Raw genomic sequence first — 18099 nt, forward strand, 5'->3', positions numbered from 1 at the left:
TCCTTACTAGATGTCGTTATCATGGGTGAAAGACAGGCAACAATTCAGCAATTTCTAATTTTCTAAATGTCCTTTATAAGAGAGTTTACAACCCAGAATCTAGACAGCTCTGAGTCTTGAACACGAGGATGCAGCCTCTTTGTCTCTTTTAGTGGAGCTCGGCAGCTGCCGGTCTGAACTTGGCTAAGCATGTCTGAGATATCAGGTGACCTGTGGCCTGTCAGGTTGACAGGTGTTGGCACAACACACTGTCATTAGGGTGGAGTACCCATGGGGGCCCAGCGACAGACAGTGCTGAATCTCCAGATCGGCCACTGAACTTGCCTGCCTATGCCCTAGAAAGGGGGATTTTCCTTCCTACCCTCCACCTTACCTTCTATCTTGCTTCCTCTGTCTTGTATTTTGTATCCATCGGTTCTGTAGGATAACGTGTGTGAGAGACCTATGACTGTCTTAACAGAGCTCTTCAGGGTGCCTTAGGCAAGAGATGATGTTTTCCTCTTAGTTTTGGCGGTAGCAGTCTGAAATGAAAATGACACAGGGTGACGGTGTCCTGAAAGACACTGGAGAGTACGATGTCACCTGGTCCTTGGCCTGTGGTGCTGTCTTCTCCCTGAGTTCACCCATCTTCTGTCCTGGCAATCCAGTCTGTTGTGGTGTGTGTGTGTGTGTGTGTGTGTGTGTGTGTGTGTGTGTGTGTGTGTGATGCGTGATGCTTGCCCCGAAGCATGATGAGTGCGGAGTTCAGAATTTGTCCTCTCCTTCTACCACGGGATCCAGATTGTCAGGCTCACACAGAGAAATCTTTCAGCTACTGAGCCACGGTGTCAGCCCACAGTCCCCATTTTTATAAGGTCTGTGATCACAGTGGATCAGATTGTCCCCATTACCCTCATTTACCTGGTTGGTGATGCCTATTTTGCAAGCGAGGCCTGACAGTTTTGGTGTCAGGACATGGATATGTTAGGAGGTATGCTCTGCCTCACCATCACTGCCTGCCTTCTTATTTGTATCCCTGTTTGGGTTTACTGCAGTGGGCCTGAGCTCTTCTTGCTATGTGCCCCATTCCTCCTGCATACCCAAATGTCTGACTTCCATTCCTTCCCTGAGCTACCCACTTGGTAGCTCAGCCCCCAGCCAGTGTCCAGAGAAGTTACAGCCCCAGCAGCTTTCTTGATTTTTTTTTAAGGTCAGGCTATTATCTCTGGAACCCTTTTACTAACCTGTCCCCAGTCTGGCTACCCTGGGGTCGCGCTCAAACCAGCAGCTAGTTTATAGCCACTAGAGGGCGCCAACATCATTTGGCACCTTCTAGGCACCATGAGGGGCTGAGAAATGAGGGGCTGTGTTAGAAGAACAAGGGTTTTCTGTGGAGGGGACCTGAGGGAACTAGAGGCAAAAAAAAAATATCCTGAATATCCTTCTTGTGGTGCAGAAGAGAAAGGGCTGGCCATTCTGGGGGCCCATGAGAGTCGTGTCTCCAGTGGACTCCCACCTTGTTGACAAGGGAACAGATATACAGCTTAGACAGTAGGGTTCGCTGTGCAGCATCAAAATCTAATCACAGATATCTCTTTCAGAGTCCTGGGTTTGTTACAAATGTGCATTAGGCGTGGGGGCGTCGAGCAGGGTGTCTTAGGCTGCTGTGTAGCTCAACCACAGAATTTGCCCTAGAGGAATCATGAGCCAAGACAGTACCAGAATGTTGGCTTCTCCTAGGCCTCCCCTCTTCCTGCGGAAACAGGACAAGGGAGAGGTCACTAGTTCGAGGAGACTGAGGAGGGTGGTGTCCTGAGCTGGCGCCCTTCCTTTGTTTGTTTACTAAACACAGATTGTTGCTAGGGAATGTTCCAGCCAGCTGTGGTTCTCATAGGCTCCCACATGGAAACTTCCAGAGGGAGTTGGAGGGAGGCCTCCATGGAGTATGCCTCACCCTGCTTTCACATTTAGCCATCTACTGAGACAAGGCTTACGCGAAAGCAGGGGCAGATCCTGAAGATTTTTCTTCTGGTCTCTCTTGGGAATGTCACCTTGGCGTGTGGTAGTTAGTGGTCAGCCAGGTCACTTGAAACAAAATATAGTATAGTAAGGTCACCAGTGTGATTCTTGTGGGTGACAGAAATATCCCTGAGTGGTACAAAATTTGCTGGCACAGTGTTAATGGACAAGCTGTGTACAGGAAAATGTGATAAAAAGATGTAACTTCTTTCATAGGAGAGGTCCATGTCCTAGAGGGACAGGGGACGGTTGTGTCTGAGATCTGAGTTCCCATGGGACCGGAGTCTTTTTATGCCATATTGGTGCTTGTAGGGTGGCCTCCTGGTACTCCACATGAAGGCTGGGTACTGACTTTGTGGCAGGTCCAGGTTCAAGGGAACCCGGCTGTACCCTGAGAACCACTCTGCAACTATAGCCTCCCTATGATCAGCCTGTGCCCCAGGAGCCTTCAACAGTGGGACTTACATGTGCGATCAGAGTATGGATACTGGTGATATAGAGACTATGTGAGGGTATCACAAGGCAAAGTCATGGAGGGCTTCCTCATTTGTTCCTCAGAAGTCCTCTTAGGCTTCCTACCTGCCCACTGGTTTCCGTTAGTACAGGTCTACTCTAGTGTCACAGGGAGAGTCAACACCCAAGCAGTGTGAGACATCCCTGGCTGAGAACATGCTCCCCACTACCCATCATCACGAGAGCAGCACATCAGCCCTCAACTCGGCTTCCAAGGGTGGGATCAACCACTGGCCCATGCTCTTGATCATGGCAGTTATCAACAGCTCTGAGTGACCCTGTACCGAGTCTCGCTGTCCTAAACTATAGCTACAGTCTGTTCTGCAGTAGACCAGGTGGGGAACCACCATTGCCCCAACACTATAGGGGCAGGGTGGCCATAGGAAGGGCTCATATGGAACTTTTCTGTTGTCGCATGTACTGCCTAGTCACTTTTGCCACACGCTCATCCAGCCCTGCACCAGCTTCTACTCTGATCCTCCTGGAATATAGCTTTCTGTCTTTCTCACAGTCACTTCTCTGTGCTCTGCTTCTCAGTCCTGTGCCCATACCCAGAATTCTGGGTACTGGACAGCTCATGCTGGAAGATGGGTGAGCAAGGCAGAATCTGCACCAGGGTTTGGGTCACTTTCTGGGCCTCTCACAGGCCTATCTTACCTCACTGATTTTTTTTGACCCTTCATTGGAGCTCTCTTAGGTCTATGTTGTCTATGCTCACGGCCTTTGTCTTGTCTGTACACAAGGTAGCCTGACTCCTGGCACAAGCTTAGGCTGTGGTGCATGGAACCCTGTTGGCTTCCGCTGGAGATACTGGAAAGGCTGGCCCACCAGGAAAGCAGAACAAGAGAGTAGAGCCCTTTTGTATATTATCCTAGGACAGGAGGAGGGATGGAGGAGACAAAGACCTTCTCCTCCTGGTCACGTAGGCTCAGATGAACAAAGCCCAAAGGTGCTTGAGAGCCTGGTGGCCCAGAAAGCGCTAACTCAGGCTGAGGTTGGGGAGTACCCTCCAACTGCTGCCTAGCCTTCATGGTTCTGGTTAACGTGGCTTTCTCCTGTGTTGTGGTCCACAGTAACTCTACTACCAATGCCATCTACATATCCTACATGGGCTGGTATGGCCTGGTCCTATTTATACCCTAGGCCTCCCCCACCTATGAAACACCCACCACCAGGTGAACCTCTTTGAGCCTCTAAAGCTACCATTCCAAGCTCTTCCTTGTACCTGGTCATATAAGGCATTTCAGGGCTTGTGCACACTGTGGCCAGTAGTTGACTGGCTTGGCTGGGTCTCTGAAGTGAGCTGCCCTCAGGAGCTGCAGATAGCAATGACTAGGAGTTCCAGGGTCTTTCCTTAGTCCTGGACACTATCCGCCCCCCCCCCAGGAGACACCTTACATCATGTCATCCAGGCCCAGGGCTGTGTGTTCCTTGACAGCCCCAGCTGATGGGTGGGTTGTCCTTGTTTCATCTCATTGTGCACTTCGTCGCAACCACCATTGATCCAGCTGACACCAACGTCCGACTCAAAAAGGACTACTCGGAGCCTGTGCCGACCTTCGACCGGTCCAAACACGCACACGTGATCCAGAACCAGTACTGCAACCTGTGTGAGGTTACTGTGTGAGTGGAGTCTCTGCTGAGCAGTGGGGCAGGGTCGCTTTTAGAAGTCTGGGTGGAGAGTACTGCTGCCCGTGGCCCCATAGTTGGCCAGCTGATCCTGCTGCTATTGGGCACTGGCCCTTTGTGGCCCCCATGGAGGATGCAGCCATGTGCTCACAGCCCCCACCCCTCCAGGTAAAGCCACACTATACCACCCTATCCTACAGACCGAGAGTTCTGCCTTCTGGTTCCCAATGCCCCTCTCCCATGTAATGAAGAGGGCAATCTAAGGCCCAGCTATGTTATTCTTGGGTTCTCTTGTACACAGAGACCCTTCTTTGTGGTGGTGGTGATTGGGGGGCAAATGTGCCACTTCCTTATGGTTTTCTGATAAACCTCACATTCCCAACTGGGAAGGAGGGAGGGCAGTTTCAGCTGCTCCTGGTGGGGTCCAAGGTCTTCAGGACCTGAGGGGGCAGCACACTGACTTGGCTACAGGAAGGTGCTGTAGATACTGGGTGAGGTACCAACAGCCTTCAACTCCTAGATTCTCAGGCTCCCATCTAGCAAACAAGCCTGCTTACAAGCAAGTCCAGGGTCCACCTTCCAAGAACAATGCCCATGGGCACAGGCTCATCTCTCTCCCAAGATGACCTTGTCTTTTCTACAGACTTCCAATCTACTTCTGCCTTCAGATAGAGGACCCACCCTCCATTTTATGGTAGACATTCAGTTCCCGTGGTGCTTTTGGAACCAGCAAACTGTTTCTCCTGATTTCTCTCCCAGGAGCAAGAAAGCCAAGCATTGCAGCTCCTGCAACAAATGTGTCTCTGGCTTCGACCACCACTGCAAATGGCTGAACAACTGTGTGGGCAGCAGAAACTACCGGTGAGGCACTCTCAGGGTCAAAGATGCAACCTGGGGAGGGGATCTGTGGTCTGGGATTCATAGAAATCGGTGACAGGCAACCAAGCAGAGGGGGCCATCAAGATGGGAATAGCATGGGGAACGGGTGATCTTTAGGTCGTGTCTCTGTTTCCAGCTATGGCAGAAGTTAACCAGTGCCCATTTGATCCTGGTTCTGATATGTGATGGTGGGGCGGTTCCTGAACATGTGGAACAAGCTCACACTCACAAAGCCCACAGTTAGAGAGCCCACCATGGACAGCGAGACACAGCCTGGCTGAGCCTTCTAAACTTCCTGATTCAGGCCTATCTACCTTCTCAGTGCCGTGGCCACTAACCCAAGAGCAGTGGTTAGTCTCTTGAGCACAGGAGTGAGCATCTAGGCCACCCTAAGGCATTGCCTTGGTCATGAGTGCAGAATCCAGAGAGCTATTGGGCACCAGGTCAGGACAGTACTGGTCAAACCTCCTAATGCTGTGATTCCTTAATACCTCATGTAGTGGTGACCCCAGCTATAAAATTATTTTTGCTGCTACTTTATAACTATGATTTTCTTACTGTTATAAATCATAATGTGAATATTTTTTGGAGAGAGAGGTTTGCCAAAGGGGTCTCTACCCACAGGTTGAGAACCACTGGTCTGGAGTCCTGAAAATGAGCAGGATATAGTAGCTCCTTACCCCCAACCCCATGCCTTGCTGTGCTCTGACAATACATTGGGCTGTGAGGGCTCTGCCACCCATCCAGGGAGGTGCCTGGGGCCACAGATGTAAGTTTTGCTCCTTCCTGATTGAGTGCGAGCTTGAAAAATGCAGCCACCGTTACTAGGCATTGCAGTGTGGCCTGTTGGTGATGTGTTACCATGGTTCTGGCAGTGACTGGATAAGCCAGGAGACCCTTGACCACAGTCCCTTTGAGTGACTCACACTGACTTACAGAGAGTCATGAGGTTCTTCAACTAAGCAGGCATTTCTGGGAAGACAAATCGGAATAGGTAAGGGTGTGGCCTGGCCATGAGTTGGGAGAGGACAGACGGCACACTTGATTGGGCATTGAGACACACCCTCTGTGTGGTGAAACTGGGGTTGGAGAAGAGCAGAGGGTGATGGGTACCACTCATCCTCACTAGGTACTCCTGATCCTTAACATCTTCACTTTTTGTCCCCTCATTCTCCAGGGCCTAAAAAAACATCGGGGGGCAATGAAATTTAAAAAAAAACATTTAAAAAATTTACTTTTATTCCATGTATGTGGATGTTTTGCCTGCATGTTATGTCTGGGCTCCTCTTGGCCTCAGAGGCCAAAAGATGGCATCATATCCCCCCTGGAACTAGAGTTACAAACAGTAACCATATAGGTGCTAAGAACTGAACCCTGGTGAGCAGTCAGTCTTCTTAACTAATACAACTGAACCATATATCTAGCTCTGCAATACATTTTGTTATAATTTGGTCCCAGAGCTGAACAGAAGCCCTGAAAGAAAGTCCCATGTCTCACAGCCCTAATAAACAGGAAGCCAGATCAGTCTTTCAGAATGGGGTGCAATAAAGGCTGGAGGAGGTCAGTTCGGGGCATGGGAAGGCAGTGAATAAAGAGGAGGAGGAGGAGGAGGAGGAGGAGGAGGAGGAGAAAGGCTGTGATTCATGAATGGTCGTGATTACAGCATGGCTGCTGCTGGAAGAGGTTCTGTCTGCCTAGGTGATAGCCTGCCATCTTAGGGATTAACTTTTCCCACTGGATGGCAATGATATTCTTGTCCAGATTGCAGGTTGGAAGGACGTGGGGACTCAGGCAGAAGGCTGTAGGGAATGTGAGACTCAATCAATACAGTTAGAAGCCAGCATCTGCCTAGGGTATGTCAAAGACATGGCAGAAAGAACATAAAAATATAGAAGACACCCGTAGAGTTTGGGTTCTGTGCTTCTTTGAGGTCACCTGCATGAGACCTGTGGGTTGACCTCATGTGCTTGACGGGGGATTAGTCTGTCCGGACCTCATGCTCGCTCATCTCAGAGCAGGCTCCCACTCCTCTCACACAGGTTCTTCTTCTGCTCTGTGGCCTCAGCTGCAGTTGGCATGCTTGTCGTGATGGTTATCTTGCTGTACATCTTCATCCAGTACTTTAACAACCCTGACGAGCTTCGCACGGACCCTCTGTATAAAGGTACCCTTCTGATGCTCAGGAACGGTTTCCACCTGGTTCCCACGTGCCAGGCTTCCCAGCCTCACCCTCCATGTTCCCTCACTCTCCAGTAGACCTGAGTTCCTCTGAGCTCAACACCAAAAGATTAGAGTAAGGTCTACTTGGACTCCTCTGTCCCTTCAGTCAGTCTTGACACTAGACAGTGGATGCTTTAGCAGGGCTGGCTGGAGAAGGCAGGAGCCTATCTTGTAGGATACAACTACTTGTAGAGAATAGCAGACAGTTGGGGCTATTGTGTTGAGCAACAGACTCTGAAGGGGAAGTTCAGAGATTCTGTGATTAAATAGGCCCAGAAGCACAAGTCCATGGCACAAATGTCTGAAATAAGAGGGACTGGCACTACCCTCCAGTATTGAGGAACTTCTCTCTAACCATCATCTTGAATTCATAAAGTGGAGATCTTAGAGCCAGCCACATGGTGGGCCCATGGGACCCGCAGTAGAGCAGGGGATATTCAGGGCAAGAGCACATCCCTAGGCTGGCTGGCCTCACTCGCCCTCTGTCCCTCTGCTTACCTGACCACAGGTGCTGCAGTTTGGGCAGGTGCGAGATGGACATGTCTCTCTGTCTTCATAGAGATCAGCTCTGAGAACACATGGCTGCTGTTCCTCCCACTGTGGCCTGTGCCTGTGAAGACCCCTGTGGTCCTGTCCATCATGTTGGTGGTGTTCCTGCTAGCCATTGCCAGCTTTGTGCTGCTCGGGCACCTGCTCATCTTCCACTTCTACCTGAGTATGTACCCACTCTAGATTTCCCTTGTCTTGGGAAGCTGCGGGAGGCCAGCGGGGCCACTCTTGCAGGGCTGGCTTTCTGCAGCTTGACTTACCCAAACCTCAAGGATGGTGCAGACCCTGCCTGTGGCTATGAGGGTAGTGCCCGGCAGAGTGCTGACCTCCTCCCACGGAAAGACCACACATATGGCCAAAGGTTCTTACCAGCAACATCACCCTGAACCTAAAGAGCACGCTTCTTAACCTATGAGAATGTTTATTAGCACACGTTCCTGACTTCACTTCAGCATTGTGATTACTTGAAACTTAGCTCCTCCTCCCCTCCCCTTTTTCTCTCCCCTCTTGCCTCCCCCTCCTCTCCTCTTCTCTTCTTCCTCTTCCTCCTAATAGAGTGAAGATCCCTGGTTTAAATTTTGTTGGTGCAATTTATGTTTTTAGGTTATTGTTAGAAATGACCTGGTTCATTTCTATTTACTTGTGTCTAGAAGTATTTGTAGAGTGGGATAGACCCAAGTCTCAAACCTACATCAGCTGAAACTATGTATTTCCACAGAATACCGTGTACTAATTTATCAGTAACAAGATTGGGAGAGCCTCTCATATTCCCTGTGAAGAATCCCCTCAGAATTATGCGTCTTTTGGGTTACCTTTAAAACTCTCCACTGCTTTTGTAAATAGGAATTTATAAAAACAATATTTTCTAAATTTATCTAGAAAATTTTTTCTCATGTCTAAATGTTTTCAGATTTATCAGTGATACCGCCTTTTCTAGCACCTGACCTCACGGAGAACTCATTTCTCTCTTTATCTAGTTGTCTCCCCATCTCTCAGAGTTAGGTCCAGCAGCTGGTGTCATACCAATGTTTCCTATGGAGCCTACACCTATAGGCCTGAAGATTATTGGGGCCCATACTGCCAAAGAACACAAATTTGGTGTTGGTCACTTTCCCTTTACACTTCATAGTAAGAACTTTGTACCTACCATGTGAGGGGCAATTGTGTCTACCAATGTAGGAGGCAATTCTGCTTCTGTGGGTCAAGTTTGGAGGCACCCACATTCTGGTAGGGGACCACAATGGTAGGGTGAGGCCCATTGTGTGAGCAGAACTTTACTGAGACATACCCTTGTGGACATTAGACTGCAATGAACTCGCAGGGAAGTCTGAGTGTGCTGAGTCCAGAATAGTGAGCACAACAAACTTCTTCCCACAGAAGGCCACTAGAAGGGATTGTGTCCCCTGGAATATGCCAGGCACCATGGGCTGCTTTGTCCCACCTCTGCCATGAATGAGACACTCAGCAGCAAGGACTCAGGGGCCGTCCGCTGTTCCTGTCTGTACTCTCCTATAAAAACTCTTTAAGATTAGGCTCTGGGACCGCACAGTCTAGTCCACACATGAAACCACCAAAGCTAAAGCTTTAGAGCTTAAAACCTGCACCCGCCTTACTCCTTCATTCAACACACTCAGGAAGCCAGACAGTCTGGGTGCATTCCCTAGTGTTCATTTAGAACAGCCTATTGAATCTTAATGAATCTCAAAGACTCACCCAGAACTTGTGGGGGCCCTAGATGTGGCATGCTTCACTGGTGTCAGGAGTGGTATGTCCTTGGCATTCATAGAACCATAGAAGAGTCACATGCTTCCCAAGGAGTGCGGGTTCAAAGATTTAGCCAGGACGGTTCCCAGCTCTCTCATCTTCTACCACCATTTCTCCCCTCTCAAGAAAGCTTCATGAACAAAGATACATTATAGCAACTTTTGTCAGGACCAGAAAGAGTGAGGAGGCCTCCCATGACCCAAGTGCAATGATGTCCAGTAACTGTCCACAGTATGGTTGCCTGACTCTGTGAATGTAGACCCCAGACACATGAACCAAGGACTCAATGCAGGCAAAACTCACAGATAAAGAGAAAAGCATAGTAGAGAGAGTCCTGACTGAATCTCTAAGGCTCACACTGAGCCTACATATACTGAGAGGAAGGCCCAGTGCACAGACAGGAACTTCTGCTATGGCATCCCTGACTTGACTCCCAGGACAACTTAGTCTGTGAGGTGACTTCTCTAACCTGGAATTCCTTCACTTTTTTATTTTGAGACATCCTTGGCTGGCCTGGAACTCACTATGTAGACCTGGCTGGCCTAGAACTCACAGAGAACCGCCTGCCTCTCCAGAATGCTGGGAGTAAAGGTGTGCACCACCACATCTGCCTTCTTCTGCTTCTTGGCAGCACTTCCAGCTTCAAGGTGTAAGAGACTGACCACCTTCTAGCTTTTGTCCCCAAGATGCTTCAACTGGAAATGACTTGTTCACAGAACTCAGGCTCTCAGGAAAGGTTGTTATACTGGTAATACCAGCATGGGGAAGGTGGCAGGGGCCAAGAGAATACTACTCAGCCCTCTTGCTGTGAAGTGATGCTCAAGTACCCGAAGTGAGCTGATTTTCTCTCCCAGAACACTGACTAGGACTTCATCTGGTTGTTCAGCTCTCCTCCCTAGAAATGTAACCAGGGTATGTGATGTCCAAGGTAATCGCATTGATCAGCTGTTCTGAAGCCAAAGGCCTGTGAATTGACTGGAAATGTGTGTGGTGTGGCCACAGATTTAGACTTCTGTTCTTGTAGCTGCTGATATGGGTTGACTTTTTTTTTTTTTTTAAACCTGTTGTGAGTTGCAGTATGCCTGCACTGTTTCTTATTTGGTATGTAGGGGATTCATAGAGGGTCACGGTGCTGTTCTTCCTGAAGAATGGAATGCTTCCTTTTATAACCTTTGAGAGAAGGTGTTGCTGAGAGAGGCCTGTCTTTCCTGTTCGGGGAAGGGACATACACAGAATTGGTTCCTAAGTCATGCTTCAAAAGTGTCCAAGTGTACTGTGTTTGATACTAATCTGTTGTACAACACCCTGGAGAGCAAGTTAGGAGCAGCCAGTCACTGTGAGCTGCTGTCACCACTGTTACTTATGACACCCAGGATGGGCTCAGTGGGCTGAAAGCAGGGCAGGGTAGAAGCCGTGGCGGCCAGAGCTGGAGTTATTCTAAGGATAGGGCTGTTCACTATGAAGAGATTGGAAAGTGTTTCTCTGAGAGGGAAGAACTGGAGTCAGGCTGAACATCTTGAGTCTGGGGCATTGAGGCATTAAATATTTCCAGGACGTGTTGGCGATTGTTATATGTTAGTAAGACTGCCACAAACCGTAGCACTCACTCATCACTGTAGGGCCAAGGCAAACTCAGATCAGCTGAGTCCTCTGTTCGGGACATTCACTTTGACTTTGTGGTCACAGCGCCACCATAAGATTTTTCTTCTGAGCTCCCTGCAGGGCGACTGGAGGGTGTAGCTCCTCTAAATCTCTAGCCTGCCACCTTGCTCTGATTCTTCTTGGGAGGACTGCACTGTCTCACAACAGTGACCGGCTTCATAGAAGGAGCAGGTCATCAGAGTATCCTGGCCATGCACAAGACTGTGAGAGCTCAGTCTATAGATCTAGCCCACACTCAAGGACTGGATCTCAAGGCACGAGCCCCATGTGGACTGCCCTCTACCTGGCACCACTTTGAATACAGGCTAGAGATTCAAGGGCCCAATACCCAGCAAGTGTGGGAAGCTGAAGTGCCTGCAATGGAGGGATGAGGGTGTGTGTGGTCACGAGGGGTGGGGGGAATAATGTGTTGAACCCAGTAGAGAAAGGGCAGGATTCATACAACGCCAGAGTGAGCTGCCGGTGCCTGTTCACCCTAAAGGATCTAAAAGGACATTACTCAGCTTTGGATATGCTCATCAGGTGGTCTGAGTGGCATTTACATAACCCTTAGAAAGGACTATTTTAATTAGATGTAGCAAGTGCAGGTCCACAGGCTTACTCTGACATAGGTGCTAGAAGCTGGCTCGCAACTGACTGGGCCTAGGGAGATTCATCACTCAAACAATGCAAAGTCAAGTTCTGGAGGACCTCTGGGGTTGTGGCAGCCTACCCCATCTGCTACTTGAGCTACAGATAGGGTCATCGTGTGGCCCTGTAGCTCCTCAGAAATTCTTGCAAACCATCTGCTCGTGTATGTTGGTTTTGAAAATTCAGACCCCTCCCTAGAAGCACAGGCCAGGAATAGGCATTTACTGCTCTTTTCTCAAAATCACATCTGGTCTTCTTGCAGTAAACCATATTACTTCTGCTAGGTATGGTTGTCAAAGTCTCAGCCTGGGCTGGGGTTGCTTGCCATGCCTCAGATTTGTTGGTACCCCTGTGTTCTCTGAGGCAGAGCATCTAGGGCGAGGTGACTGCATGGGGTGGGGGGAAGCAGGCATAGGGTGGCTCAGGGTAGGGGGAAGCAGGCATAGGGTGGGTAGGCAGCTGACAAGGTCAGCTCAGGGATCCAGTATTCCTACCAATAGGACTTCAATCACCCTGAAGATGAAGGACTTCCAGGACCCTTGAACAGACTAGTCTTTCCTGAGCCTGGCCTCCGGAAGCCATCCCAGGAAGGTCTGGAGTCGTCTATCATGATGCAAAGTAGGGCACCCATGAGAAATGCCACAGCTCAGCTCCTCTGGGACACCCTACCTCTGAGCTTAATTAGAGGTTTGCCTTGGGCAGCAGAAAACAGTCAGGTCCTGTCATTCATAAAATGTGTAGATCATAGCTTGTCTGGTCTGACTTACCTGGTCCTCCTCCTGGTCTCGGGACATGCAAAGCAGGGCAGTCACTCCCTGACAAGGCTGATTGACATTGTGCGTGGCTGCTGGATAACCCTGTCCTTTCCTGCCCCTTCCCTTTGCAGTTGCCAAGAACCTGAGCACATTTGACTACATGATGCAGCCCCGATTCCAGAGGAATTTACATTCAGCAGAAAAGAAAGAGATACCTCTACGGAAAAAGGGGAACCTTTCCCAGGTGTGCTTGTTCTTCTGTGTTGTGCTCATGGAAGGGCTGAGGCCAATATGGGGGTGTACCCTATACAAGGATCCCAGCTTTGTCCCGGGTTTCACTGTTGATACTGTCCTAAGACTCACTGGAGGTGTGTGGTATGTAGAGTGTCTGTGTACATATATAAGTATATATAAGAGTGCTTAGTGTATAATGTATATGTACATGTGTGCTCATGTATGGTATCTGTTTCTGTGTGGTATGTAATGTATGTAGCGCATGGTCTAAGTGTAGTTTGGTTGTGTCAATTATGATGTGTATGTCTGTGCATGGTATATAATGTATATATGTTGTGTGTGTAATATGTGATGTATGTCTATGGTGTGTGATGTTTTTGTGTAGTGTGTTATGTAGCATATAGTACATTATGGGGTATGTCTATATGTTGTATGTGATGCACCTGTGTGGTATGTGGTATGTCTGTGTCTATGAGTTGTGTTTGTGTGACATGTGATGTGTATAGTATGTGGTATGCCTGTGTGATGTGTGGGGTGTATGGTATGTGAGGTGTCGGTAAATTTGTATGGTGTATCTATATGGTGTATAGTGTGTGAGGTGTTGGTATGTTTGTGTGATGTGTCTAGTGCCTGGTGTGTGGTGTGATTGTGTGAAATGTGTTATGTGTTTGTCTGTGTGGTGTGTGGTGCAGTATCTGTGACTTAGTCACACTCCAGGTCAGGCTTCATTCTCAGCAGTAGTGACCCAACACAAATCAGACTTAATTTGTGTGTGTGTGTGTCTTCTTCTGATTTTGTTTTTGTTTAGTTTTTAAGAGAGAGAAAGAACATGAAGTTGAGGGGAATCTGAGAGGAGCTGGGAAAGAAGAAAATTTTGATCAAAACATATTGTATGAAATTCTCAATAAAAAAAGAGGAGGAGGAGGAAGAAGAAAGTAGTTGCGCATAAACTCAGCTCACAGAGGAGGGAGTAACCTATTGGGCGACACCAGGATTAACTTGATATTCAAGCCAGAAAATATCAGCACAAGAGAAGCTTATAGTGAGCCAAAGATATTCTGTAAATACAAGCAAAACTCATAAAACATTATCAGACCAAAACATATGGTAAAGGAATACATAGGATTGGCTGTACACCGAGTGTATATATGTACAAGTGATGCGTATTCTAGAAATGCATTTGTTTAACACCTGTAAATTAATTATTGTTATAAAATACAATTAGAATAAGGGTCAAGAACCTTTATAATTATATCAGCCCATACAGAAGATACATATAGACTCTGTTAAAACCCTATTTCCAGTTTTTAAAAAAATACCCACAGTCTGAGAATAAAATAAAAATCATGAAGAGCTTGTTAGTCTGTCACTTTGATGGTGAAAAAGTGACCTCCCCCTTCCCACAGCTGGGAACAGACAAGGACACCCATTCTCACCACCTTGGACATCAGTGCAATGCTGGCTTAAGGCACACAGTGTTTATAGACAACATAATCCTTAAAAATGTGTAAACTAGCACCTTAACAGCCTTTTGACAGCCTTACACCAAATGAATGGAATAAAGACTCAGAATTATACCTTTCGTTTCTGATCAGCTTGTGCTGAACAAAGAAAGCAAGGATAGCTCGGGTGAAGTGTGGCTTCCCTGGATGGCCATGAGCGGAATATGCCCAAGACTGAAAAGCTTTATGAGTTTTTCTTTATCTCTGCAGAAAATTCAAAGCCAACTATAGGTCTAAGTTTGAGAACCAAATTATAAATTTCTAAAGAAAGCAAAGTCTTTGTGATGCTGAACTCAGCAATTACTGCTAAAATAACAGTGGCATCAACGTCTAGATATACATGATACAATGGTAATTTATGAAATATAAAATTTTATTTTTGAGGATTGTCATTAAGAAAATGAAATGCAAGCCATTGTCAAGGTGTTTCTAAACAACACACATACCAAATGTACTAAAAGCTTTCTAATGAAATGGCCCTAAATCTGATCAAACCCTTTGCAAGGAGAACAGAGATGACCAGGAAGCCCATGGAAACTGGTAGACATCGTTTGATAAGACTATGATCAAATACCCACACACCCACCAGCAAACCTCCACCAAAATATCTTACGGTACCCGTGTTAGAGACCAGGCAGAGGGACCAGAAAGCTCTTCCCATGGAAAAAAAGGTGAAAAGGAAATATAGACTCCCCAGTGGTGAAAACAGTAAACGGTCCCCCAGAAAACTGCATAAATATCACCACCTGGCCAGCTGTCAGGCCCTCTCCCACCCAGCCATGGAGAAAAGAAAACATGTGCAATAAAAATGGTTCTAAGGAAGAAGGGACCTTCCCAGGTGCTGTCGCTCGAAACTGAAGATAGAGTCTAGTTGTGAGCTGCAGGCAGGCAGCCTACCATAAGTAGCTTCTTGTCTCACTCGTACATTTTCATTTGCTCTGCAGGAAAAGAATAGCAACTTGAACTGGTCTCAGTGCTCACCGAGGTGAGTGGTAGCATCGTGGTGGTACATTATTATTATTATTATTTTAATTTCATTTTACATTACATCCACCGTTCTCCCATCCCTCCTCCTGTTCCCCACACCTTCTCCCCAGCCCAAACCCCATCTACTCCTCCCAGTGGGTAATGGCTCCCATGGGAAGTCAACAAAGTCTGACACATTAAGTTGGGGCAGGACCAAGCGCCTCCCCATCTGCGTTAAAATTAAACGGCTTTAACTTCTTATCTCAAAGGGCTTTAGAAAGTAGTTTATTTGTGATGTGATGTTTGAAATGATGGAATGGCACAGTATAAAGTAGAGTTGTTCCCCTTAACTTACTGACATTCCTAGCTGTTTATGTAGCTGTACACACTGAGAAACCTGCTTAGCAGTTGTATTAATGCATAAAATAAGGCTGCTCCTTCTCTTTGTGTGTGTGTGCATATGTGTGTGGAGGCCAAAGGTTGACGTCTTCCTTGGCTGCTTTCCATTTTATTTTTTGAGACCCAGCATCTCTATTTCTATCTTTGTCTCTCTACTTCCCCCAGCCCCGCCCCATCAGATGCTTTCTGACTTAGATAGATTGGCAGGCCGGTGAGCTCCAGGAATCTTTCACCTCTGCTCCCCCAGTGCTTGGATGACAGTCATGTGTTTCCACATCCAGCTTTTTACATGGGTGCTAGGAATGAAATCCATACCCTCCTGTTTGCAGGGCAATAGCTTTGCCCGCTCAGCTGTTTCCCCAGCTCTGTTTGTTTATTTTCTACATCCATGTATAGCCACGTGGGCAGATGTGTCAGTCTCTAACAGTGTTTGGCTTAGATTTTAAGATCCTGAGAGTCAGAGCTTGTCATTGAATTCAATCTTGAGTCAAGGATATATTGAGTAAGTATGCTCCCTAGTGACAGTTCTGCCTGAAAGCAAAGCACACGCCACAGAACCACAAGGCAGAAATCGACCCTAACACAGAGGGTAGACACACACTTCATAGTGTTCTCTGTTCTCATGAATTTTTTTTTGTTTAGCCAAGAAAAACTGTAACAGAGGCATGGTTACTCACACTAACTGACTGTTCCACCTTGGTTTTCTGTTGTGCATTCCTTATTACACCGTAAGCACAAATGCATGTGTACTTTGAGGAGTTACCATACAAAGTCCTTTCCAGCTTTATGGATGGTGCACTTTTACTCTCTCATTTCTCTCACCTCATTTCTAGGATCTATTAGTACAAATTAAAGGAAAAATAATTAGACATTCACTGAAGCCTCCTCAGATAGACACACAGATGCATACCCCTAACCAGTCCTCAGTCATGGTCCCCCAGCCAGGACACTGGAGGTTACCATGTCTACTGAGCAGGCTACAAGCAGCTACTCCGGGTCCTCACAGGTTAGTGGCCTGCACAGGGTAGCCTTAGATCTGCATCGTGGCTTCTTTAGCTGCTTCCCTGCAGCCCAAACCTCAGGGGACTCTGTCATGAGCACAGGAGGCTATTCTTCTGAGCAGAAAGCCATGACCTCTCCATGAAAGGTACCAAGAGATGGCAGGCCAGAGGTAGGGACAAAATAGGAGACGAAAGAGAGAATCTCTACTCATGTCTAGTGGAGAGACGATACATTCTCCGTGATTCTCTGAGAATCATCAGTAGATCCTCTCATTCTCTTAAGGAAAAGCTGGTGTTTGTCCGGAGAGGAATAGTGAAGACCCCAGAGGCCCATCTCTACAGGGTGAGGAATAGGCTGGCCCTGTGGTCCCTCTCTGCCCTCTGTGCCCAGGAACTTATTATACCTTACAGAAGTTTTCCATGCACCTCCTTCCTCCCTGCAGTTCAGGGTCAGAGGCACTGCAGGGCCTAAAAACATAGCTGAAGGTTCACACTTCATTCATGCAAATACTGAGAATTGCTTTAGTTTTTCTTTTTTATCATCTGTTGGTCTGTGAGAATAGCTTCTTTTGAAAAAAACCCACAAAATCATTTTCTCTTAAAGAACTAATATTTTGGTCTAAATTGGCTCTCTTAGAAACTTGATTGGCAGTACTATTGTGTAACCAAATAATTGTGAATGTTGGTTTGAAATGTTGTCTAATCTTTTAAGCAGACCTCCAGAGTGGTTTCTCTGTCTATCTGTCTCTCTTTCTTTCTCTCTCTCTCCTCTTCCTGAAAGGCTGGCAAAACCTAACTGTGGCCATTGACTATAGCTCCACTCCAAACCCAAAACCACTTCATTTTGTTTCTTATTACCAAATAGATGCACATTATAGAAAATTATTGGAAATTGCAGAATTTTATAAATAAAACTAGTTCCCTTACCTAAGTCTCCTGCCTATCAAGAGCCACTGCTGGCATTTCCAAGGTTTTTCTTGGAGTTCTTCTTCATCAGATATCCAACCCTTTGTTAAACCAGACTGAAATCATACATCTCACTCTTGGAGCCCACTTTTTAAACTCCACGCATATTTTCAACATTGTTAAAAGAAGAACCATGATTTTGTGAATACAAAAAACTTCATCTTTGGGTATACACATGCCTCATATCTGAAATACTATTTTTACTTTATAGTATTTTTTCCATAATAATGATGAATTAGCCTTGTATTGGAAAGGTCAGTGTGTGTGCATGTGACAGAACACAGGGCATAGTCACAACTCTCAAAATGTAATGGTCAGTATAAGACTACCTGTCCTTTAGTGCCACATCCAGCATGGCTACAGGGACTTGCACCTAACTGGGGTGGTGAAGTAATGAAGAAAAGACAAAGAAATGACAAGCCCAGGCAGGTA

The 18099-nt window shown here is 47.1% G+C and overlaps 1 protein-coding gene across 3 annotated transcripts in view; it reads left to right on the top strand.

Annotated features, from left to right (window-relative positions):
• LOC125416224 (palmitoyltransferase ZDHHC11-like) overlaps positions 1-18099 on the top strand; it is a 32619-nt gene that overhangs the window by 12062 nt on the left and 2458 nt on the right. For 2 of the 3 annotated variants that reach the window (XM_048459080.3, XM_048459070.3), the window contains 6 exons: positions 3956-4134; positions 4900-5001; positions 7059-7183; positions 7748-7954; positions 12731-12843; positions 15280-15320. In XM_048459080.3, the coding sequence (XP_048315037.1) occupies positions 3956-4134; positions 4900-5001; positions 7059-7183; positions 7748-7954; positions 12731-12843; positions 15280-15320 (767 nt within the window). The remainder of the gene's footprint in view (positions 1-3955; positions 4135-4899; positions 5002-7058; positions 7184-7747; positions 7955-12730; positions 12844-15279; positions 15321-18099) is intronic. The other variant, XM_048459088.3, reaches the window with a different exon arrangement.

This window comes from Myodes glareolus, chromosome 15 (assembly GCF_982192425.1).
Source record: "Myodes glareolus chromosome 15, mMyoGla1.1, whole genome shotgun sequence".
Taxonomy (NCBI): Eukaryota; Metazoa; Chordata; class Mammalia; order Rodentia; family Cricetidae; genus Myodes; species Myodes glareolus.